This window comes from Pollicipes pollicipes, unplaced genomic scaffold (genome assembly GCF_011947565.3).
Source record: "Pollicipes pollicipes isolate AB1234 unplaced genomic scaffold, Ppol_2.1 Scaffold_1600;HRSCAF=1878_pilon_pilon_pilon, whole genome shotgun sequence".
In the NCBI taxonomy this organism is placed as follows: Eukaryota; Metazoa; Arthropoda; class Thecostraca; order Pollicipedomorpha; family Pollicipedidae; genus Pollicipes; species Pollicipes pollicipes.
The window spans coordinates 14,522,310-14,548,209 of NW_023595962.1; the positions used below are offsets into that span (position 1 = coordinate 14,522,310).

The 25,900-nt window shown below is 52.2% G+C and overlaps 1 protein-coding gene across 1 annotated transcript; it reads right to left on the minus strand.

Annotated features, from left to right (window-relative positions):
* Positions 1-10,392: 10,392 nt before the first annotated feature.
* Positions 10,393-24,937, minus strand: LOC119107240 (uncharacterized). The gene is made up of 11 exons (XM_037230692.1): positions 24,847-24,937; positions 24,317-24,364; positions 22,766-22,870; positions 21,696-21,791; positions 18,186-18,306; positions 16,173-16,290; positions 15,344-15,607; positions 13,472-13,837; positions 12,631-12,777; positions 11,667-11,867; positions 10,393-11,348 (listed from the first exon to the last, which is right to left on the minus strand). The coding sequence occupies exons 1-11, from the start codon at positions 24,935-24,937 to the stop codon at positions 11,130-11,132; spliced, it is 1,776 nt and encodes a 591-aa protein (XP_037086587.1). The 3' UTR covers positions 10,393-11,129.
* Positions 24,938-25,900: the final 963 nt, after the last annotated feature.

Consider the following 25,900-nt stretch of genomic DNA (forward strand, 5'->3'; position numbering starts at 1 on the left):
CACACGTCTCATCATCCCTAATCAAATGAAATAAAAAATCATTAAATGTCTTAGCTGAAACAAGCTGAAGACTGGTTAGAATGTGCTCTAGCGTATGCCATAAAAGCTGAAAGAGCTAGGCACCCTCCTTCGAACCCTTTTCCGTCCAGGTGAGACCAAAATGGATGGTGCGCTTAACAGGCTTTCACTGCGGCGGCAGTGGAGCAAATGTGTGGTGTTTCCTTCTGGGCAATAGGTGGGAAAACTGACCCTCCGGGCACGACCGGCGTCGGCCATTGATGTGTTGCCATGTACCACATTGATGTGTTGGCATGTGCGGCATTGATATGTTGGCATGTGCGGCATTGATGTGTTGGCATGTGCGGCATTGATGTGTTGGCATGTGCGGCATTGATGTGTTGGCATGTGCGGCATTGATGTGTTGGCATGTGCGTCATTGATGTGCTGGCATATGCGGCATTGATGTGTTGGCATGTGCGGCATTGATGTGCTGGCATGTGCGGCATTGATGTGTTGGCATGTGCGGCATTGATGTGCTGGCATATGCGGCATTGATGTGTTGGTATGTGCGGCATTGATGTTTTGCCATGTGCGGCATGATGTGTCGCCATGTGCAACGTTGCCATGTGCAACACTCCATGTGTTGCCATTGCAACATTGATGTATTGCTTTTTTGCAAAACCACGGCATTTGTTCACAGATACGTGTCTGCTCGCCATTATATCCGGGTAGACGCCTGTATTGCTACGGCACTGCGCAGTCCGCCAAACGTGAGGCCGAATAGCATGTTTCACGAGCATATGGTGCAATTGCGCTTCACTTCTTACACGGAAGGTCCACCTGGCGCGACATTTCGGCCGTCCAATCCTGATTTCCCGGGCGCCTCCTCGCCCCCACGCGTTGGCTGGGTGGGCTCTGTCGCGAAGGTGGATGTGGGGCGGGGGGGGGGGGGGACCGGACGCGGCACGCTAATCGGGGAAACGGCGCGGATCGTTACGGCCCGCACCGCTGCGTTGGTAGAGAGCTATTCAGGATGTTCAGTTATGAGCTTGCGTGTGACCAATAGCATGTCAAGTATGCGACGCCCGACTGTGTGGGCAGCGTGGGATCGTGGTGGGCGGAATGCGAGCATGCGGCAGCACCGTTGAGCTGGCTAACACCGCGCCGGGTGGCAACGACAGAGACCAAGGTATTGACGTGGTCGCTAGTGCTGCGGGGGTGTATGACGTTTCCGGTAAAGTTAAGGTGCGCCTCCAGCCATCCGTCCAAGAGAGCGCTGCTCCGGAGACGGCGCCAAACAGAGGGTGCGCGGGTGGAGACTCGCCGCCAGCCGTCCAAGAGCGCTGCTCCGGAGACGGCGCCAAACAGAGGGTGCGCGGGTGGAGACTCGCCGCCAGCTGTCCAAGAGAGCGCTGCTCCGGAGACGGCGTCAAACAGAGGGTGCGCGGGTGGAGACTCGCCGCCAGCTGTCCAAGAGAGCGCTGCTCCGGAGACGGCGTCAAACAGAGGGTGCGCGGGTGGAGACTCGCCGCCAGCTGTCCAAGAGAGCGCTGCTCCGGAGACGGCGTCAAACAGAGGGTGCGCGGGTGGAGACTCGCCGCCAGCTGTCCAAGAGCGCTGCTCCGGAGACGGCGTCAAACAGAGGGTGCGCGGGTGGAGACTCGCCGCCAGCTGTCCAAGAGCGCTGCTCCGGAGACGGCGCCAAACAGAGGGTGCGCGGGTGGAGACTCGCCGCCAGCTGTCCAAGAGCGCTGCTCCGGAGACGGCGCCAAACAGAGGGTGCGCGGGTGGAGACTCGCCGCCAGCCGTCCAAGAGCGCTGCTCCGGAGGCGGCGTTGAACAGAAGGCGCGCGGATGGAGGCTCGCCGGAGAGGCGTGACATGCGTTCGCGGAACGCTCGGTGGCAGGAGATATCCAAGATACCACAAGGAAATCGCGAAAATGTCGCCTGGGAGCTCGGTGCCACGGCGTCCGTCAATGCTTCTGGAAATATTTCTACGCCTGAAGTATTCCACCCAATACAGACAGCCGCGCTTCAGTGCGCCAACAACATAAAAACGGCTTCTCTTCTCTCCGTAAGACTTGCCGAAAGTGTTCTTCGAATTGTCATCTTTTCGGGATACGGATCTACACCCGAGCTATGCTATGGCAGAGAACGGCGTCCTGATCCACGCCGTCTCAGTCACTTGGGCGTAGAGTGGTGATCTGTCTCCAGTACCTCACGATGCACCATCAGCTCAAGTGGAGCTTATCGGTCAATTATATGGTCTGGAGGCAAAACGAGCAAAAGGTCACCGGTCGCGTGTGAACTACCGCTTTTGCACTGTCAGCATTGCCTAGACGATGTGTACACACGTGTCGCAGCGCTGTATTTCATGCGGCTTGCGTGAGGCCCTTCAGTATGCAGTCACGTCCAGCTAACGAATATAATTTCAGAGCCGAAATCACTGACAGGGCACGCGATGCGCTCGGGCGAGGGCTCCAGACGTGTCCCGGCACCTCTTCGGCTCGACCTCCGATCGGCTGGGTCGGTGTCAGCAGGCGTCTGCTGGCAGGAAGATCTGGATGTGTGCTGTCATTTGCCTCAACTGGCTGTTCTTCGACGCCGTGCGTGCCAACATTGTACCAATTTACGTCGGTGGCGTGCTTCAGCGTTTTGAAAGTGGGTAATGATGACTTCTTCAGAGTGCTTAAGCCAGCTCAACTTGCACTGCACATCAAAAATCTGAGATTTAAGTCCTCATTCTAAACATGTGCATCTAACTTCATTGCATTGACGCCAACATTTAATATTAATTTAACATTTGCATGATAACAACGTGCCATTTTTTTGGCATTTGCATCATACCGACCCTCCTTTTATTCTGACTCTTACATAACATTAGCATATCAGTTCATTTTAACATTTACTTCACATTGCCACGTCTTTCAAGTATGTCTTGGCGTTAAGGGGCGAAGCCGCACCAAATCCCCTCACCGCGTCCGACGGGCTTAAGACGGTAGGTAGAGCGCGCGTGCGCAGTGATCTGCAGCCAAGTGCTGCCGACACAGGCGGGTCCAAGCGGTACATGCCGTCCTTTTGATTGCTGGCAATGACGGCCACGTTGCCGGCGATGTAGTGTTGTGTAACGCAATCGACATAAACCGCTGCGTTGCGCCGCCTCCCCCCCCCCCCCTCCCACTCTCCACCCCCATCCGGACATCGTCCGAGGGGACGCAAAAATCAGCGCGGGGCACGCTGCCGCCCGTGCGGCTGAGAGGACTGGATCTGCCTCAGTGAGGGTGGTCGAGGACTGGATCTGCCTCAGTGAGGGTGGTCGAGGACTGGATCTGTCTCAGTGAGGGTGGTAGAGGACTGGATCTGTCTCAGTGAGGGTGGTAGAGGACTGGATCTGTCTCAGTGAGGGTGGTAGAGGACTGGATCTGCCTCAGTAAGGGTGGTCGAGGACTGGATCTGCCTCAGTAAGGGTGGTCGAGGACTGGATCTGCCTCAGTAAGGGTGGTCGAGGACTGGATCTGTCTCAGTGAGGGTGGTAGAGGACTGGATCTGCCTCAGTAAGGGTGGTCGAGGACTGGATCTGTCTCAGTAAGGGTGGTCGAGGACTGGATCTGTCTCAGTGAGGGTGGTCGAGGACTGGATCTGTCTCAGTAAGGGTGGTCGAGGACTGGATCTGTCTCAGTGAGGGTGGTAGAGGACGGGATCTGCCTCAGTAAGGGTGGTCGAGGACTGGATCTGTCTCAGTAAGGGTGGTCGAGGACTGGATCTGTCTCAGTGAGGGTGGTCGAGGACTGGATCTGTCTCAGTGAGGGTGGTAGAGGACTGGATCTGTCTCAGTGAGGGTGGTAGAGGACTGGATCTGTCTCAGTGAGGGTGGTCGGGGACTGGATCTGTCTCAGTGAGGGTGGTCGAGGACTGGATCTGTCTCAGTGAGGGTGGTAGAGGACTGGATCTGCCTCAGTAAGGGTGACCGGGAGGGCGCCGCCGGGGTCCGCTCACACAGTCCGAGTTGGCACCGCACGTGGGAGGTCCACTGAGGGCGTACTCCGCCGCGCTGACCGCCGCCCCCCAAGGTGGGGGTCCAGGGGTCAGGGGTCGAGCTGTCCACGAGGCTGGTCTGGCCGGGGAAGCGGGCCAGGGCTTTGTGCGATGACCTGATGACCTCAGTCAGTCAGGGAACCTCGGCATTCCAACCTACCGCCGGGCAACAAAAGGAAACGGGTGTGACTTTACACGATTAATCCGGAGGCCTTTCTTTCGAGGAACTTGGGCAGGGCTGGGGTGCACGACCCAGAAGTCGTAAAAAGAAAATGCTCCAGGCAAACGTGTCTCCGCACTTCTGGGTGCATAGCTTTGTTGGCCTTGTTACCTTCCGACATGGTAGTTTGCGTGAGGCCTTGCGCGGTTGAAACGTTTGAATGACCTGCCATTAAAATAATGGATTGCTTCGGGGTGGACGCCCATTGGGGGGCTGGGTCCAGGATCTACAGAAATGTGAGGAACACATCGTAGGAGCCAATTTTGATCCCAAAATGCCGTTGTCATGTGCTTGAGGGCTTCTCGCCGACAGGAGATGCCAAGCAACTTCGTCACGGTGAGACAATACATCACTCAGGTCAAATTAGATCAGACATGGTCAGGTCTCACAGAACCTGGACGCGGGGGTAGCCTTTGGGACTTGTAAACAACCGATAAAATAACGCGACGGAACCGGGTGGCAGTGCGTCCGCCTTGGACAAACCGCTGATCGCCTCGCCTGTAATCCTCCAGGCGACAGTCAGTGTGAGACAATGATGTGAAGATGTGAAGAGACAGAGATGTGAAGAGACAAGGATGTGAAGTTCCACTCCGGGTAAAAGATCTACCCCGGTGAACAAGATGGCCGCGGCCATATGGTCGGGGACAGGAGCGGCATGCGGTGCCAATGGATGCGGTTTGAGGCGGTGGTTGGGATGAACGCGGATGATGATCGCAGATGACCACAGATGATGATCGCAGATGATGATTGCAGATGATGCTCAAACGCAGGGTGATGAGCATCAGTAGCACCGCTGACCGTTCGCGAGGGTGAAAACTCCAAAGCGTTATCCGCATTGTCGTCCTCGTCGCCGTCTTGGTCGCGTCCTTGTCGGGATCGCCCCCGCGGGAACGGGGAAGGGGAGAGGGAAGAGGGGGGGGGGGTTAAATGGGGAAGGGCTGATGTGGTGTGTCAGGCTGGTGTCCGGATGGTCTTGGCTATCTCGAACCAGAGAAAGCACCAGGTTGTCAGTTGTCTGTCGGGGGTACCGAACTTAATTGCTCCAATAGTTAGCCTCAACCCTGAAGAGGCTTGGCTCTCTAACCTCTCCCAAGGCTAAAGCTATATACTCGTTGCGTTAACTTTTCGAATCAGTCTATTGTCATGAATATGCAGAGCCTTTGATGTGTTAGCTGCCATCCAAAATCGCAAAACCTTGATCCACGTTTTGGGAAAGTTGCCCGTTAGTCAAAATGAGCATGGCCGTGAAACTGGACCATTAAGGGCTGTAGCAGGCCTCCAACAGTATCTGGGCTCCGACTCATTTGCACGTAACGCTAATGCGCCGTGACATTATATGAATCACATTATTACTTGCATATTATATATATATATATATATATATATAAGGCTTATGATAAATTATAAACCTTATAAAAGATTACCAATCGCATTTCTGTAGGTTTTAAGGCTTCCTGAAGTTCACTGCTTAAGACTGCACTAGATTTACGTGGCATTTAACGAACGTCATCGACAAAGAAAACGCGAAACCCGTCAATGTTCTGCCGATCTTTGATGACTCGTTGACCGTGTACAATGAAAAGAATTCAAAGCGTTCGTGCACATCGGACTTCGCAGCTACAGATCTCACCCAAGCCACTCCCTCCAGCCCTCCAGACAAGTGACGCACCGTACGAGGCCCACTTTCTGGACGTCCTGGTCCGCTGAAACGGCGCCGGGGGGCCGGGTTTGAATCGCGCGCAGCAAGCAGGGGCTTAGTCATGCTCGACCAGGACAGCGACCGCGCTGGGCTTGCCGTGCTGGTCGGTGGTGGGCGCGGCGAGCTTCCCGACGTTCGCCCGCTGGCGGAGCGCGCTGTAAGTGCGCGTGAGACGCACCGTCTCCATGCACACGTGCGTGGCCAGTCACGTGCTCGAGTGCGTACTGGTGAGGACGTGTGACCAGGCCAGATGACGCACTGCCATCAGATGACGATCAGATGACGCACTGCCATCAGATGACGATCAGATGACGCACTGCCATCAGATGACGATCAGATGACGCACTGCCCGGTCAATATCGAACACAGACTCATGTCCGGTGTCGTGGACATGAGTCTAATCGTGGCTCGCCTGAGCGCTTACTGTCTGGGAGAGACTGTGAGGCATATGAATAGTGGTGCCCATCAACCTAGTGCAGCTTTGCGTAGAGCATACCAAAGGAAACTTGTGTTGCTCAATTTTGATTTCGCATCAGACAAGGTCACTTTGGTTTCATCGGGCGGGAGGTCGTTTCGAGTTTGATGTAATGCATCGGCTACATCTGCGCAGGCAACTGACTAGAGCAACGCAAAATGAGGAAACACATATAGTGAAGCATAGTGTGTTTGCGTGTTTTGGAATCAAGAGGTCTGACCGATCCGTGAGCACAAGTTACCTCCAGCAGCACGAATGTGAAGATCACGTGCTTGAAACCTCGCCCTAATAAGCCGTTTTCGTAATGTGGAGTGATGAGGGATCGATGCTCCCCGATGCACCCCGACGTTTTCGTTAGCCGTTTTCGTAATGTGGAGTGATGAGGGATCGATGCTCCCCGCCCCGACGTTTCCGTTAGCCGTTTTCGTAATGTGGAGTGATGAGGGATCGATGCTCCCCGCCCCGACGTTTCCGTTAGCCGTTTTCGTAATGTGGAGTAATGAGGGATCGATGCTCCCCGATGCGCCCCGACGTTTCTGTTAGCCGTTTTCGTAATGTGGAGTGATGAGGGATCGATGCTCCCCGCCCCGACGTTTCCGTTAGCCGTTTTCGTAATGTGGAGTGATGAGGGATCGAAGCTCCCCGACCCGACGCTTCCGTTAGCCGTTTTCGTAATGTGGATTGATGGGGATCGATGCTCTCCGCCCCGACGTATCCGTTAGCCGTTTTCGTAATGTGGAATGATGAGGGATCGAAGCTCCCCGCCCCGACGTTTCCGTTAGCCGTTTTCGTAATGTGGAGTGATGAGGGATCGAAGCTCCCCGCCCCGGCGTTTCCGTTAGCCGTTTTCGTAATGTGGAGTGATGAGGGATCGATGTTCTCCGCCCCGACGTTTCCCAACTACTAACGATAGTGCCTAGTAAATAAGACCAGTGGATCTATCTCAACAAGATGTCGCGATTAGCACTGATTTTATTTTGTTCGGTTAATAGTTGACCCTATTACGTGGGGCGAAACGCTACATTTTCCAGAAAATCGCACTTTTTCAGCTATACATCATACCGACAAGACCATGTCATGTGGCGACACAAAACCTGAGCAGCCGTGTCCCCCTTGTTCAATTCTGAGTACGATGGTTCATATTTTTGTGTATTTTGGGCATATATCTATGAAATATGGCTCCGTTAACATAGCAATGTCGGCCCGCCGCGCGCGTTCTGCAGCATTGTCTGTCGCCGCCCGCCCTCGCCGGCCATAGATCGCTGCGCAGTGTTCCTCAAAAACCGCCGCTGCTCCGAGATTGGAGAGGCAACACGTTCTTTGTGTCAAAACATGGGTTATGGATGCTTCGCAGGCTACTGGAAACTTGGACGCAATTGAGCATCATGCCGCAGAGGTGTCCTCAAAAACCCTAGGGGGTTGTGGCATCGCCAACCCCCCCCCCCCCCCCTTCAAGGCGAGGGTTGAATGAGAGTTATGTTTCACATTGCATCCAGATTGAGATGTCAAAGCTTCGTTGTAACACTTTACAGCGAGAACACACATGGATAAGCTAAGGCGGCATCTCCAGTCTGCATTATGGGTACAGTTTAGCGTGCCGAGCCGAGCCAAGCCGAGCCGAGCCGAGTCAACCAGTCATCAGCAGAGCAGTACTGTCCTTTCAAAACGCCTGTAGGGAAAACAAGAGGGGCTCACAGACATTCACGAAACGTTCCAGACGAGCTCCCGGGAGTCGAGTTTCTGTGCTCGCAAACCGGCCAGGCGATGCAGAAGCTGTCCCCTGACCTCGAAGATGACGAGGAAGACGCCGCCCTCGACGAGGAGTCAGCCACTGACGTCGCAGATGGAGGGGAATTCGTCGACCCGACGATAGCTGCGCATGCACATAGGTCAATGCGTACCGAGAGGCAAACGGACACGTGTCGACGCCTCTCAGCAGCAGCAATGCACATGAAATGTTAGAGAATGGCATGCCAAACTGACGTGGCGATGCTCGTCAGCACAGTGAGCTACCCATATCACATGCTTAAGTGCTTCGTGTAGCTTAAGTCCATGTGAGGAAGCTAAAAGACACAGTGTGATGCGGTTTCATCGATCATATCTGAAGGGACTTGCTGGTGCCGTGATTTTCCTGACATACCTTTCACACGGAGAGACCTGCTGAGGCCTGTTCAGTTAAGGCCTGGCCAAAGGCTGAAACGTGGTCGCTTGCAAAAAAAATCGATATCCGATTACGTGATGATGGCCAATTCAAGTTCTTAACTCAAATATCGAATATCAGTCAAGTTGAATTGCGTGTTTTCTCGTGAGTTAAGGGTTTAACTGTTATGCAACAAGGTAAATACCGCGCGTTAATGTTGTCATGTATATATAAACGCCAACGTCACACGTATGTGTTAATTGGCATTGTCTTTTTAAAAATCCTCGTCTCAAAGACGTTAATATAATGCGGCATTCGTGCGCTGTTTGTGTCCCCAAAACATGCCGTAAACCTTATATTGTTTAAACCGGCAAATTAACATTTTCGCGAACAAATTGATCATAAATGCACGGAAAGAATCCATATTCATATATATGTAGTTTATGTATATATGAATACACATACATAGATATATGTATATATATATATATATATATATATTCATGTATATATATATATATATATATATATATATATATATATATATATATATATATATATATGCGACCTGAGATGTCTTGTTACTGTTTTCTCTCCGGAGCTCCGGAGCGGGTGGCCTGGCGAACACCGCGGATCGAGGGACACAGGCGGTGTGAATCGACAGCGGGCAGAGCTAGTCGCGAAGGACTTTATGGTTTTAAGGAGGTTCCTCTCTCGCACCAGCTGCCACCCCTGGGCCCAAACCAAGGACAGCAACGCTGGACCCGCCTTTGCCGACGCCTCACGCCAGTTACGATCCGTGCAAAGAAGTTTTTGACGTTTGATCCGAGGTAGTTGATTTTCGTTCGTTTCGCACCACTAACCGCGGTTAGGTACAGGTCCAGACTGGGACCTGTCGTGGATGGGTGTTTGTGACTCAGAAAGGCGGGAGCGTGCTGTGTCCATATGTGTGTCCTAAGTACGAGGTGTATGCCTCGTGTGTCATAGATACAGCACGTATGTTTTAATGTATCCGTGCAATACCACAGATGCAGCATGCATGTTTCTGTGCATATGTTTCGATGTACAGCGTACCTGCTTTTTAGTGCGGAGAGGGCCGGTGAAGCCGGTAGCAAACGACACCACCCGTGCCGTGCCCGCGCCGCACGTGATCGGCGTCAACTGTGCGGTGTCGGTATTTTCCATTCCCCTCGACACAGTCGGCGAATCACTTTCACAGTAGGCTGAAGGGGGGGGGGGGGGGGGAGGGTGCACGCCGACCTCCGTTGTTTGACCTTGTCAGTGGCCAGAACATACCGCCTTATTGCTCGGATTATGAGCTCACGTCTGTGCCGCGGTGCAAATGAAACTGGGTGCGCAAACGGCGCCTTCAGTGTGCGTTCGCAAAGGGCAATTGTTCATCTTTGCATGGTTTCACACGGACAGTGCACATGTGAAGAGCGGACATATCGATGATCGGGCCCAAGAGCTCGGAAGGTCAACATACTGCGCACGAGTCACGAAGTCCAATGAACCTTCCACAACTACACCGCATAAAATCTGGTCTGAAATACGGTCTCACAACAGCTTATGCTGGTACACTCTTGAACGCGTGAAACGAATCGGTCAAGCAAAATGGCGCGCTTTTTCGTTGTCTACCAGAAAGCTGTAGCTACTCGGTCCTTTTAAGGACGGGTACACGTAGTCTTGAGGGGATGTATAAGACACGCTTCACTTCGCGCCTGATACCGGCATTGACACGGACTCGGGCCACCGTGGTGTCTCGAATCTTTGCAAGACGAAGCTGCGCTGTTGCTGCCTGTATTGCAGGCACGAGTCCCCTTCACACGACAGGAGGTCCCACCTGCCCAAGTGCCCTTGACACATCGCTTCTTTAAACGCTATTAAAGCTTCCGTAACAGTTAGCACATCGAGAATGACCCTATCTTTCACACACAGATAAAACAGTAGTAATAGCTTTATTGCTCAGAAAAGAACCGGGAGAATGGAAAAAGTGGGTCGATACTTCAGCAACGCGCCTATATCGAAACAATAACAGAAGTTGCTATTGCTACTGTTTCGATAAAGGCATGTTGCCGAAATATCAGCCCATCTATATCTCCATTCTCCTGGTGTTTCTCCGAGGAATAAGGCTATTACACTACCGTCTTACATACGTGAATAATGTCCTTCGCAAACGTACTTAACAACTTACGTGATCTGTCACACCGTTTAGAACGCTGGCGACACCCGCCGGGTGGAAAGAGCGCGTCTCTAGCTCAGCACCTGACCACTCGGTCCAGCGAGCAGACCCTGTCATCTGAAGCGTCCCGCACGGCGCCCTCACCGGACCGCAGCCGCGGCAGGCACCGGTCACCGGCGCCGGCCTCTGACAATGAGCGCGTACAGGGCGGACGCGCTCCGCCGGCCGGTCAGCCGTGACCCTGGTCGGACAGCCAGCGGAGCCTGCGCCGCTGCCGCCACCGACGCACGGCGGCCGGCTCGGTCGCCCGTGCTCTCTCCCTCGCTGGCGGACGTGTGCTCCGCCGGTCACGAGCTCGTAGCGATTTCCTTTTTTGTTCACCCGTCTGGCTCCTCCGTCTCGAGGGCGGCGATCCGGCGCCGGAAGAGGTGTATCACGGCCCCGATGTACTTTTCCAGTGGAAGTCCTTCTTCCAGACCCTTGATCAGCGAGGCCAGCTTGGCCTGGAGTTGCTGTCGGTTGTCGCGCAGACTCCTGACCTCCGTCAGCTGCCGCAGCTGTGCAGCCTCGCCATGTCTGTTTGCGTCGTTGATGGCCTGAGGACAACGGAGCGGTAAAAGCGTTGTTGAACGCAGCAGCCGGCGTCTCGCTGTCTGCAGTCGGTACTCGTGCGCGCGATATAAGCACACACACACACACACACACGCACACGCACGCGCACGCGCACGCACACGCACACGCACACGCACACGCACACGCACACGCACACACGCACACGCACACGCACACGCACACACACACACACACACACACACACACACACACACACACACACACACACACACACACACACACGCAAACGCGCACGCGCACGCGCACGCGCACGCGCACACACACACGACGCTGGCACTTACAAGGTTGGTTTTCTCCACGAAGAGCCAGAAGTTGGGATGCGCCGACGAAAATTTGCTCGCCAATGCCGCCACAACGTCCTTGGCGTAGTCGCTAACGCGGCGGGGCTGGCCGTGGACACAGAGCCGCTCAGCCTCCAGCTGCCGCCATTCCTGCATGTAGCGCCTCAGCAGGTCCACCTGGGGCCTCAGCTCCGGCGCCGTCTGACGACAAACGTGCTCGGCTACAGCTGACGTGGGAAAAACGCGCACAGATGCGCGCGCGACTGCTTGACCGCACAAATTTGGCCGTCGTTGATTGGTGGTCGCTGGGAGCTTTTTTACCCTTTCCGATGCCGCAAAATTAGACGTTTTGCTCGTAGACGCCATTTGTACCGGACGGCCGGACGGCCGGACAGGACGGGTGCCCGGAGGGCTGCCACCACCGGCGCCGCTCTCTCAGCGGGCCCGGGGGGCCGGACAGGACGGGTGCCCGGAGGACTGCCGCCACCGGCGCCGCTCATGCAGCGGGCCCCAGGGGCCGGGCGGGGGCGGCGGCGCTCCCGTCACCGGTGACTGGGGTCGCGAGCAGGGGGTCAAGCTATACTCCGTGGAGGCTCTCCACCAATGATAATTGTGTTCCATGCTACGTCGTCACTAAAAAAGATGAGGATGGGTGCCGGTAGTGTAGTGCTTAGCGCGCCTGCGGCAACCACTACACTTATGAGGATAAATGTATCAACGTAAATTATGCAAATAAACGTGTAAAACCTGTTTTTCCATAAGCCACGAATACCTCACTTTTTATCCTCAAATATTTTCATGACTGGCGAATTCATTTCTCCGCACCGAGAAGATCAATGCTTCAAACATTCTCCGCATACTCAAATATACTCTACGTCAACAGACAACTGTCGAACAAGTCTAGCATACACCGCTATTCAACACATCATTCTCGTGAGCTCGCACGGGGTGGGCATCCACCGACCTCTGGCGCCTCCCGGTCCAGCAGCAGGGCCCACACGTCCTCCAGGCGGTCGGCAGGCACGAGCGGCACCGTCAGCAGCTCCCTCGCCCACTTCCCGAAGTCGGTAGCTGGCTGCTTGTACTCGGCCACGAGACCCACCCGTCGGATCTGTGAGAATGGAGAGCAATGCCACTAAGCGCCATCGTGCTGCGTTTGTCCTGCGGCCGGATGGCAATACGGTCGAGAAAACGAGCTACAATGTGCATGCGGTCGGCGCCCCGAGAACGCCAATGGTGACGCAATTTTGGGCTTTAGGCGGCTGGGTAACCCCGCAGTTGCAGTCCGAAATCGCTTGTCCCTGATAATAGAAAATTACACCGCACATCGAGTGGGCTTCACGTCTGGGATGGTTGGGTATCTTCGTCGCCTCCTAGAGTGCATTCGATACTTAGATAACACACACAGAGCACGACAAGAATGCAGCGAAATTCCCGAACAAACTGAACACAACCATCTCATGGAAATAGTCAGCAACACTGAATGACGTTTTCACATTGTGATGTCACAATGTGTGACGATCAGTGCTTCTGCAATGCGGCACTCGACAATAAACCTTCGTACTGCGACGAAAAATGCGCAGGGTCCCACCACAAAATTTCCCCTTAAACCCAGCATGTGCCATTCCCGTTTTTAACGATACAGTGCCAGCGATACGATAACGATAACGACACATTGCAACGATACAGTCCCAGTGCCAATCACAAGAAACCACACAACTAAATAAAACAGCGCCTTCGCATCGCGCGTTTGCTTCACTCCCACATCGATCCTCCACCAGCAGGACAACGCCGTGCCTACACACCTGATCCAGCACAGCCTTGGCGTAGTGAAACCAGCCGCCGCTGACGCGCGCCTGGGGCCAGATGGTCTGCGCCGCCGCCTGCAGCCCGTCCTCCCAGCCGGCGAGAAAGGTGGCCGGCGCCAGGCGCAGCCGGCGGCCGATGGCGCCCAGCACGGCGCCGTACAGGTGCCGCGACCGGTGCGACATGAGCACCCAGTAGGCGGGGAGAGCCCGCTCGGGAACGGCCAGGAACACCAGCAGCAGCTGGACGAACGGCCGCGGCACGGCGCCCAGCGACGTGTCGACCTGTATCTCGACGGCCGTGCCGCGCGCCGCCTGCCACTGCGCCATCTTGACCACCGCCTGCGCCTCCAGGCCGATGGCCGCCTGCGGCAGACGTGGCGCTCAACGGTTCACTGGTTCAGTGGCCCTATGGTTCATTGGTTCAGTGGTCCAATGTTTCATTGGTTTCGTGGTTCAGTAATTCATTGGTTCAGTGGTTCATTGGTTCACTAGTTCGCCGGTCCACCTCCGCCAGCGTTCAGTGGTAGATGAGATTAGCAGCATTCGTGTAACGCTGAGGATGAGCGTTGGATGCAGCTCAAGGACGTGCATCTCAGCTGGGCGCTGCACGCGTTCCTGTGGCACCTTTCGGGGTAAATCGACCGGGAACTCAGCAGAAAATGCACATCGCAGACCGCAAATAGCACGAACCTTAATCTGTAGGTAATCTACGGCCTAATATAAAACTTCCCATACTTAGCTCTGGAACATCGTGTTTCGCGCATGTGCGTCGTTTACAGTAAGAGCAATTCCATTTTCGTGACAAGTGTCCGAAAATATAATTACATTCCTCTTGACCCAACCAACCGGAAAACTTACGCCACTAAGTATCAGCACCCAGGCGTTACGGTGCGGGACTCTGCTGTCTTTCTTTACATTGTTTGCGCACGCGATGACAGCCTCGAATTGCGGTCATGGCACTGACAAAGCACACGCAAATGACGTCAGAATGACGTCAGCTGTAAATGCCATCATTGCAAAGTAGTATTCACATTATTTCAAACTAACCAATATCATTTCGGCTTGAGGAGGCTGTGGGGAAGAAACGTGCCGTAAGCACACACGCACAGCTTAAAACCAATATCGCTAAGGTTTCTGAGGTGTGGCTTTTTAAAGATAACCTTGCTCGGTTAAGGGCATTTAACAATCATAAACCTGCAAGCAGTCTTACGAAACCAAAACACAGGCAACAGAGCAAGATGTTGTGAACGGGTGAACAAAATTTCAAATTAACATCTGAAACAGCTGTCGACTTGACATTTCAAGAAGACGGATGGACGCCGTATGACCAGGGTAGTCAGCGCACCTTCGAACGCACACCGTTACCAGATGGCATTCCAAAGCTCCATTCCTTTCAAACGCATGTTAAAGGGCTTGATATCCTGACTTTGTCGTGTAGAGTTAAACATGCCCATTTTGCCTTCACTTTGTTTAAACCACGGACTTTCCCACGAAACGGACGCGATGCTTACCTTTGACGATTTGTCCACATTTTCCCACGAAACGGATAATGTTTATCTTTGACGATCTGCCCACATTTTCCCACGAAACGGACAATGTTTACCATTGACGATCTGTTCACATTTTCCCACGAAACGGACATTGTTTATCTTTGACAATCTGTCCCCATTTTCCCATGAAACGGACAATGTTTACCTTTGACGATCTGTCCACATTTTCCCACGAAACGTACAATGTTTACCTTTGACGATCTGTCAACATAAGTGCCTTCCGCCCAACAAGCCGCGGGCCGAACAGCTAACTCCCAATCCTTCTCACCGTGAGGCATAAAAAGTCCCACGAAAAACAACACAAAACATCAAAACGCACCTCCTCGCCGCCGACATGGGCGTAGAAGGCGACGTGCCGCCGCGTGCTGGCATCGGTCGCCTGGAGAGCGTCCACAGCCCGCGCGGGCGTCTCGGGCGGGGGCGCGACCCGCTCCCTGCGCACGCGCGCCAGCATCTGGCGGGCCGCCGACCACGGGTGCGCCTCGCCCGCGGCACCCCGCGCTATCGCTTGGAATATGTTGTGGTTCGGCGCGTCGGGGTTGGCCCGCAGGATCTGCCGCATCGCGACCGCGTTGCGGCGTACCTGGCGGAGGTGACGGAGGCGCGTGTCCAGCGTGGGCCGAAGCCAACCCGTCGCGTTCTCAGACATCACTTCTCCTGCGCGGAGGGGTCGGTTGGGAAAAAAACAACGACAAAGATTGCTTGCGATACAATGCATGTGATACAACAAAAGAAAAAAAGCTGTGTCGAAAACTGAGCATGTAGGATGAGGGGACTTCGTCACACCGAATTCCTGCTCTCCTAGGCCAGATGCGGCGGTCGTGACTACAGGAAGTGGTCCAGGGTCTAGGGGGTCTTAAGGCAATGTGAATGGATTGAAAGTAAAAATAACAATTTCGGCGTTAGTTTGACCCATCTGCACATTCTCTTAATTGCTGTGGGGTGGGGGCGGGAGTGGGACAGGAATGGCCGGAGTTTAAAAGAAACATAACCTCACGAAAGCCGGCCACTGCACCCAGCGAAACAATTGCAAATCCACTTACTCGGATCGCGCACGCGTCGACCCGATCTGTTAAGGCTTCGTGGCTTCGTCCAAAACGGTCACTTTAAACAGTCCAAGACGGGGGGGGGGGGGGGCTGAAGCTGACCTGTAGATCAAGCGGCAGCACGGGGTGAGAGTGCATCCGCCGTCGCAGCAGGTACGACCCCATCACCGTCGCCGTGGCCGGACACTGGAAGCCGTTGTGTCCCACGCTGTAGTAGCACCTGCGGAAACAGACAGAACGCAGCGCCATGGCACAACACTAAAATGAAACGCCACGTGCCCACACTCCATACTCGCAGCTACAGAACAAATTAGTAAGCGGGCATCTTGCAGCATTCAAATGGCGTTCCTACCAATCTGTATGTGTGATCAGCTCGGTTAACTGTGGGGCACGCAGACCGCATGGGGATCGGAACTGTCACAATAACGTAGGCGGGCAAGAGGCGCGAGGTCCACGCACAGTGCGGGCGTGCGAAGAGAGGTAGCCATTGGAGGTCATTACCACGCGTTTCCCACTGATGACATCCGCAAAGGGCCGCCGGTTCGTTTTGCTGGCCAAGATTATCAAATCCCCGCCAGGCCGATCTCGCCACACTCGTGCACGCCCCGGGCCGGGGTTGGTCCGGAGCTACGCCGCCCACGCGGGGGTCGTTCACGAGGCGTGTGTTTTAACGTGAGCCTGCAGCGCCACCACCGGCAGAAAAGTGCGTGTGATGTTTTCTCTCCGCTGCGCCACGATGAGTCAGAGCTGTCTGGCCGCTGCCACCTTCATGATGTCAGTGCCCAGATCGGGAGAAAATTTTGGTTCTCACTGGGAGTCGAACTCGGATATATGAATGCCGGTCCAGCGCGCTACGATTACATTAAGGGGTTCACGGATTTTGCCGCAAGAGGCTGTACATACATGACGTCACGTGTGGAGGGAGGTAAGTTCTTACGAAGCGTAAATGAGCTGTAACAGGGGAGAGAGATGGCAGCTCAAGCACATCGTAACGTCACACTTGATGTGGCTTCAAATCACGCCGAAATCATGTAAAAATAAATTGACAACTGAAAACCAGACACCGTTGGGTATTCTCATCACATGGAACACGCCTGTAATTGATTTCGCATCGATGTGTGAGTAAGGGCCGAACAGTTTTTGCGGTCTTACGTTTAGCACAGAGTAACCAAGGGGAGTGGGCTGTCCACCGTAACCAGCGCAAAACCAGGGAGGGCTTTAAAATGGCCAAAAGGCGGGTCGTAATTTATGGACGGCCCCTAAACTCTTAAAGCGCGGTCAATGTCGCCGACTGATTAGATCGTCGCAACGGCAGTTGCCACAAGCCGCATGAGCAGTGAAATGCTCCACGCTGTACAAGCGTATTCCCAGAGTTGGCCCACCTCCAGTTCGTCGAATGGCCCATGCAAAGCTGGAGAATCAGTCATTTGGCTGCGAAAGACGCGAAAACGTCCGAGCAAAGCTGTAGTCCATAATGGGAAACCGGATCCGGCAAAAGGCGGCCAAATCTCGGATGGTTTATTCAACGGCTTACTCCGCCCGTAATCACTCGTCACTTGTTTTTAAAGAGCTAACATGGAAAGAAATGCTCCGAGATTCCATAACCCGCCGCCATTTGAGCAAACGAAAGCTATCGTTAACCATACATTTGCGCGTTAGAAGCGCATTCGCGTTCGCTGCATCAAAATCGTCCGACATGAGAGTAGCGCTCTGGGTTAAGTTCTGAAAGCTTCACGTGGCAAACTAAGCTGCTACAAGCCCGCCTGCAGTTACCACCAAGCGAACGACATCATGCGCGTAAAAAACAACCATACGTGACATCATGCGCGTAAAAAACAACCATACGTGACATCATGCGCATAAAAAACAACCATACGTGACATCATGCGCATAAAAAACAACCATACGTGACATCATGCGCATAAAAAACAACCATACGACATCATGCGCATAAAAAACAACCATACGTGACATCATGTGCATAAAAAACAACCATACGTGACATCATGCGCATAAAAAACAACCATATGTGACATCATGCGCATAAACAACAACCATACGTGATCTCTTTACGAAGCTACCGCGGAAAAAATTGCAAAACAAGCCGGTACTTACTTGAGATAGAGGCGGCCAGAGTTCCTCGGCCTGTACCTCACGAGGTACGAGTGGCCGTCCTCTGCCTGATACACACAGGTCCCGCGGCGAAACCCCTCCTCCACCGAAAACCGGAGCTTGGCTGAAGTGGAAACAAACGGACAATGAAAGACAATGAAGCACATCCGCCAGCACTCCGCATATGCTTTCACAAAACATGGCGCGGGACATCATCCGAGTTCATGTTTAGTGGCTGAAACTGAAAACGCTAGGCGCCTCCCACTGTGATGAGCGCAATGGCAGGACGGACTGTACCGAGCTTGCGGCATGTTGGAGCTTCGCCCCCCAAATTTTGCCGTTAACCTGGAACCGCGATCGACGGTAAGGGTGAGGGCGCACACAACAAGCACGCTTAGTGTGAGCTTCGAACCCAGAAATCCATCCATCCAAACGGCTCGGATCAAACCTTAAGATTATGTCGGGGCGGACAAATGCAGCAAAAGAACGTTTATTAGCGCTTCCCAACATCTACCAAGAATGTTCGCAAAAAATTACCCCCTGTCGTATCACTTAATATCCTCTCATTACGAAGTCTTAAAGGGAGTGTTCCACCTTTGTATGGTATTTTGAACTGGAATAACCATCTCAAAGATCATTCGGTGCAGTTCGCAGCCCTGCCTTCTCGTCACCTAAAACCGCATATTTCCCTGTCTAGACGCCCGCGAAGATGGGCAGACTATTTCGGAGAGACTATTTCATGGTAAGCCAGACATCCATGACACCATAATTACGTCATTCAAATCCTGCATTCCGTTGGCCGTGCGGCGATCAAGGTCACGAAAAATATTATTGTCGAGTCACTGATGTGCGGCGTTCGTGAGCACATTTTCCAGAGCGACGGGTGTGAATTGGCTCTCAATCAATGTTGTACACGATACGATGCCGTAATCAAACAATGACGTGTGAGGGACATATCAACTAAACAGAGAAATTGCGTTCTATAGAGTATCCTTTTTCCTCCAAAGCATACCAACAGTTAAAGTGAGCTCATCTCATCACATCTAATGCTTGCTTAAATATCTTCAAACGTTGGACATTCCCTCCAAGTCTTACTCTTATTCACTGGAGGCGTTCCGCCACGCGAAATGCCACCAGTGACTTGGCTTGCAGCCTGGGTATGGAGAAATAATGCATGTCAAGACATCCGCAGTGCAGCGAGACCGGTTCGCATCCTTTGGCACCATTTCACATAATCACCAATGTCCGCGAGCAACAAAAGAGAGACGTCTGACAGGGCCGAGAGTCATATCCGAAGTCCCTCGCGGCCTCGCACTGCGTTCGTGGCGGGCGAAGGCAGCCGTTGGTGCGGCTGGTTCCCAACATAACCGACCGACACAGCTGAGCGGGGCTCGGGCGCCCCGGCGTGACTGGGGGCTGTAACAAGGTCGTAACCCGAGGCGTAACCTGCAGTGGACCAGCCCTGGTGATAGCCCCCCCCCCCGCCCCCCGCCCTCCCCTTCCTCAGCCCTTGGTATGATATGAGGAGGAGGGCTTCAGTCCCCCACCAATCATCTTCTATAAAAATCAGTTGTTGTCCACGACGGCATAATATTTATTGGTAAAATGAAAACCCCATACCAGGTTGATAGGAGGGTGCGAATGTCCTGCTGCACTACCTTACAGTGCCGACACAGGTACCATCCAGCACACGTGGAAACTTGTCAGCTGAGCGACACAGCCCGAGGGGACATACAGACTGACTCAACATGATCTGTGTTCGGCTTTCACGTCAGATTGCGGTTTTCCATGCGCTGCCAAAACCTGGCGCAAACTGGTGCGGTGCGTCCGGCTTTCACATCAGGTTGCGGGCTTTCGATGCGCTACCAAAAACTGGCGCGGTGTGTGTTCAGCTTTCATGCCAGATAGCGGCTTTTCGAAACGTTGCCAAAAAATGGCGGGTGTGTGTACAGCTTTCATGTCACATTGTGGAAATTCGAAATGCCAAAGAGGTGCGGCGAAGTGTAATGAACAGACGCCGTGCCTTTACAAACAATGTTTCAATGAGTTACGTTTAGTAGGAATGCCTGCCGCCACTCCTCAGTGGCTGCCGCAAACGTCCGCAGCAATCACGCCATCCGTCACAGCAAGTTTAAAAGCACTCTTCACGTGAGGTGCTTCACCGCACAAAACAGCACATCTGAATCCTGGGTGTGGCGCTAAACAACAATTAGCATCAAGACAAACATAGCAAAGCAAAGTCCAACTCGCATTATCATACGTCACCACGTCAGCTTTGGTGAAAAAATTGGTGACCATAAGGTAATAACACATCGACTCGTTCAAAACGGAAACATGGCGAGCGAGTGGTTAGCGCCTTCGGCAGCCGTGTGGGGAGCCCAGGTTCGAAACCCGGTCGCGCCGAGGCCTCAGAGCGCTAACATGGCCCGCGCAGTCTCTGGTGCTTTATAACAGGGCGCGCGGCCACATGCGTCGCTTCCTCACTCTTCAAAAAAAAAGAAGATCGCCCAAATAACCAGCACGCAGCAGGTAAGTAACGGCGGAAGCATGGATCGTTGCCCGGACCTATTGTAACCTACTATTATATTATATTATTGCGACCTATTATAACAATTACTATTCTGATAAATGCGTTCGGTGGTGCTCCTAATCATAATTCGCCACGAGAGTCAAATAATCGGCGTGAAAAAACATCACCAATTTTATATCCTAATATGAATGATATTTACGGCGCCAGGCTTGCGCGACACTAGAAACCGTAAGTTAATGCCGCGTAGTGAGCTTGATGGTAAGTGGTGGCGCTGCCAACAACTACCACAGAAGACAGAATATCAAATAAAAGACGCTAGGCAGAAGCATATCCGCAACGATCAAAACTAATCCTCAACGAGTACGAAATGGCAAAGGGTACCAAAGCCCCGGAAAGCACACTTCCAGTCTGCTCATAAATAGCAAAGGCATCAACCACAAGTTCATATTAAAGTTTAAGGGCCCTTAAACCCATTCTCGGCACACAACCTACGAAAGTACCTCCACTATCACAACAAAACCACCCTATTGTCCATGAGCGATTACAAATCAAAGTCTGCTTTCTATCATACCATTTTACTTTACAGCAATGTCCATGTGCCATCGAGACCCGTCCGCCATCCAGCCACTACGACAGCTGGTGGTCAGCAGCGCCGCCCGGTTATGGGCTGGGACGGAGGCAAAGCGTGATACGTTACATTCAGCTTCGTTGTCCAGCTGCGCTTTGGCGATACCTTGTGAGAAACAGGCGCAATGATACGTAACGAACGGACGCCACGTCGTCACGGCCGACGCCGTTACGAGTCACGGCTGAAAATTGCAGGGTGCGACATGCTCTATCAGCTAGTACTCAGTTTTCTTAGAAATTGTTCGACAACAACTTCTATTTTTGACACATTTGATTGTTTTCAGTCGGCACAAACTTTCAGAATTTGATTATATGGGACATCACGATCGCCGATATAAGCCCAACGGTCTTCTCACCAGATTTGCTGAATGACGGGGGACTGGTATCTGCGAGCAGATCCTCGTCTAAGGCAGACAACGCCAACGGATCGGGCTGGACATCGGGAGCGTCGTCTGGAAAACAACAGTATGGACAGCTGGTTACCGAACTGCTGTAGTTTTCATAGCTGGTGACCAAACTGCTGTAGTATGGACAGTTAGTGACCAAGCCGCTGTAGTGTGGACAGGTGGCAACCAAGCTGCTGTAGTATGCACAGCTGGTGACCAAACTCCTGGGTGAAGGCAACAAATACCAATACAAATACCTCTGGTCAGGCGCGGGAAAACAGCAACCAGTTATGTACGTACATTCCAGCTTCATGCGATGGTGGTATCAACAACCAACCCAGTGAGATGGCTTATAACCCGATACAGATATTGCGAGTTAAATATGGCCGATTATCACTTGGTTTTAATAAACTTGACATTTCCAGCATGTTCACATGATCTCCACACTGGAGGTACGAGCATGCATTCAACATGCGTGGTCGAGCGTCGGGAGCCCTTCAGGGAGTCACGTGACACAGATGTCGCCGACACCAACTGGACCAAGCCAGGCCTGAAGACGAGACACGCGACGTTTGCTGACGGAGCCAACTCATGTCTGGTGCACGTGGAATCAAGCAAGTAAACGATGTTCAGACTCCCTGCGTCATTTAGAGCCTTACTTTTTCACGAGCAAGATGCTCGTGAAAAAGTGAAGGAAGTGAACGTGAGATGCATTATTTGAGTCCTCCGTGCATAATGAAGGAATCGCCGCTACTTTTGCACATGCTTGTCCTAATGGCGTTTGCCCTACGTCGCGGGCCAAATTGTTGCTGTCTGGTCCAGCACATCTATAATGCATGGATTCCACCAGTGTCCGTGCCAAAGAAGTCAAGCGTTCAATCACAGAATCTCATCAAACTCATTTTCGGGGTGCTGTGGCGCATATCACCACAAAATCACTGCCCGGTTGACGCTAGACCCCACGAGCGGGCCTGCTGCAAGGGCAGCGGTTGGGGCTGGTGTGAAACCACCAACAGGTCCCGACACACAAGCCTACTCACCATGCGAGGCGACGGGCGCCGGCCACTCATCCCTGGCGTCAGGCGGGTCCGGGTGGTCTGCAGCTGGAGCCTCCGAGCAGCCATCAGAGTCGCTCAGAGCTGCTCCTGCAATAGCAGCGCAGTCGGTCCGCGTACGTGCGTGTGTTTTACATGCTGGAGGGCCGGTTTTTTGAGGTCTACAGGCATGCGCGTGGACACGTCCTCGAGAATAGAGGGGCGAAGTAGAATTCAGATAAAAATTAATTGAGAATCAATGGGAGCACAGGGAGCAAGCTTATGGTACTATACGCATGTGTGTAGCCACACCTCAATTTTGATGGGACAAATCAGAATGAGGGGACAAATAAATTGAGAATCAATGCGATTACAGGGACCAAATCGAAGGGCGGGGGCCGCTCGCATCGCTCACGCGCTCGGCCAGCGGCAGCGGTAGCCTCTCGCCGTGTTGCACCAGGAAGCGCACGAAGGCCCAGACGGCTCTCGCTGGCGGTGCTTCCCTGCAGCTGAACTCATTCGTTCTGAATCGCCACGCCGTAGCCTGCTATTTGTACTATCGCACGCCTCCTCGATGTCGTTTCACGGGTTTCATAACATATATTAAGTAGCGCGATTGCTTGCAACGATAGCTTCGACCTCGATGCATGCCACGACGTTAAACATGGCACCCCGTAGCTCGTTCCATGATTGGGTCGCTGTATGATAAGCCAACCATCTACCATCAGGCTCGCTACGGACGCCAGTGAGAGCATTACGTCCAGCATCACAGTCGCGGGCATTGCATGCTTCTTAACCTATGTAGGCTGAAACAATACTCCACAACGAGTTTTTCCTGCGTTATTAAGACCATATTCGAAAAACTTTGTGACAGGTGAAATGCCTTCAACCGTAAGTACATTCACAACATTCGGTAATGTGTGAAGGGTCCATGAACGTCTGTTTCCGCGCGATAACCATGCCATCGTGGTTCCCCATGATAACGATTTGCAGCAACTTCGGAGACCTTGGTCTCGTCGTCAAAGTAGCAAGCCTAATGTAACAGAAAGTGCTCACTCATGACACCTCATCAATTAGTTCCGCGGAGTTTAAGAATGAACTGCAGCGAACAGCAGCCCAACATCGGCCCACCACTCCAGCCCAGCTGCTGGTATCAGTTTAGGAAGTGACATACTAGCACTGCTGCATGAATGCCGAAACAAAAACGCTTTTACCGAATTCACGTGGGGCGCAGCACACTGCTCTGTTGTATTGTGCAAGCACAAAGCCGTGCCACAGCATGATGGACATAGGAGCGTTTTAAAGTATGTCTGAACTAAACAAAGGAAGTATATGAGTTGTTCATGCACACTAACCAAGTGTATTACAGGTGATGATTCTGATGATGATGATGGTTGGAGTTTTGGGGCATGCCAACAACTGAGGTCATTCTGCGCCCTTATGATCTCATTTGTTAGTGCATCCTAAAACTCAAGTACTCAAGATAAAACCAGCGAGAAATGCTCATTAAAAAGATTAAGCTAACACTGTATGCATTCCACACCCGAACACTCCTACCTGAAGGTGACAAGGTCAATGGGTCCGGCTTGATGTCCAGAGTACCATCTGTAAAGTGTGAATTAGAATCAAATTAGTTGTCTGCATTGTCATCTTCTTCAAATCAATTGTTGGCCACCCAAAGCAAGCCTGGAAACCAAAGCCAACAGTTCTGACAATTGGTTCACAAAAAGTTCTCACAATTACTTGACTCAAATGGGGCGGCAAATTAACAGCAGAAAGGGCCATGTAAAATTGGAGAACATTGTGATATTCATAAACAAAGAAGTAAGAAAATGCTAACTGGGAACTGAGATTGCTAGCACACCTTGAGAAGCAGACACTGCTCCATGGGGTTAATGTTGAGCATGCCCATAACATGGGGGATACAGACTTTGTGTAGCAGTATGTACATATACATACTTACCACAGGCTCAAATAACCATCACATCCTCAAAGCCCAATAATTATCATCCACATGCCTACACACATGCACACACATGCATGAACGAGCATGCTTATACACAAGCATACAGCAGAAAAATCCTCACCACCTGGGAAGAATGGTTGAGCACATTCATCTTCAGATGGACAGGGACCTTCCTCATCCTCGGCTTTCAAAGGTGGGCATGTGCCATCCATTTGTGACTAGAATAGGGCAGACCAGATTAGACACTGACCATCCCTTCCCCATTCACATTAAATAAAGCATTCCACATTGTGTAGGGTTTCAAACTGAAATAGCCATCTTGAAGATCACTTGTAGAGGCTCATAGCCCTGCCCCTTTTAAGATGTAATACCCTCTAGTTTCTGAGACACACACTGCAAACAGTATCTGCAATTACTTTGTGCAGCTTTTTCAAGGTCATGCTGGCATGCATGACACAATGATGAGGCATTCTAATTCTACCACCTCATTGCCCATGTAGTATTCAAGGTTACATGTCAATGGGCTCTCAATATTGTGCAACCTATGCCAGCTTCAAACACAAATAATGTTTGGTGCTATATGATACAAGAAGTCAGACATAGATATTAGTTATTACTGAAATGACAATTTAAATCAAATAACTTTAAAAATGCCAAAAACACCTCACTGGGAGTTTGAAGCACTACAAGTGCGTGCTAGGGATCTTTGCACCACCAGTTTGGCAATGTCTCTTAAATCATGCATACATGTTTCATGACACAGTGAAACTATGATGCATTTAGGTGCATATTTTCTACAGAAGTTGCATCGTCTAAAGCAATCTTTTCTGCTTGAGAGCATACCAATTATCAATGGTTATAAATAAGTTAATTTCATCATACCTGATGCTTGCTTCAGTACTTTCCAATGTGAAACATTACCAATATGCTTAACAGTTCACAAAACAATACTTTTTTATTTGAATAGGCTTTATCTTTGAAATGTAGTTTTTATGACACTAAACCAATAGACAGAACTAACTTTCAGACAACACTTAAGCAGGCAATAGGAGGAACACAAGTGATGGGACAATTGATTTCATCCAAAAAGGTCACATATTTTAGCATGCATCAGCTCTGTTCAGTTTACAATAAAATGTCCATTTATAGACCTGTCATGCATCTATGAACCCCAC

Excerpts from the sequence above, each read along its gene's own strand:
- LOC119107240 (XM_037230692.1), bottom strand. The coding sequence starts at position 24,937 with ATGGATGGCACATGCCCACCTTTGAAAGCCGAGGATGAGGAAGGTCCC. Across the intron at positions 16,291-18,185 it reads TCTGGCCGCCTCTATCTCAA|GTGCTACTACAGCGTGGGAC; the intron begins GTAAGTACCGGC and ends CTGTTTCCGCAG. Across the intron at positions 13,838-15,343 it reads CCCATGTCGGCGGCGAGGAG|GCGGCCATCGGCCTGGAGGC; the intron begins GTGCGTTTTGAT and ends CGTCTGCCGCAG.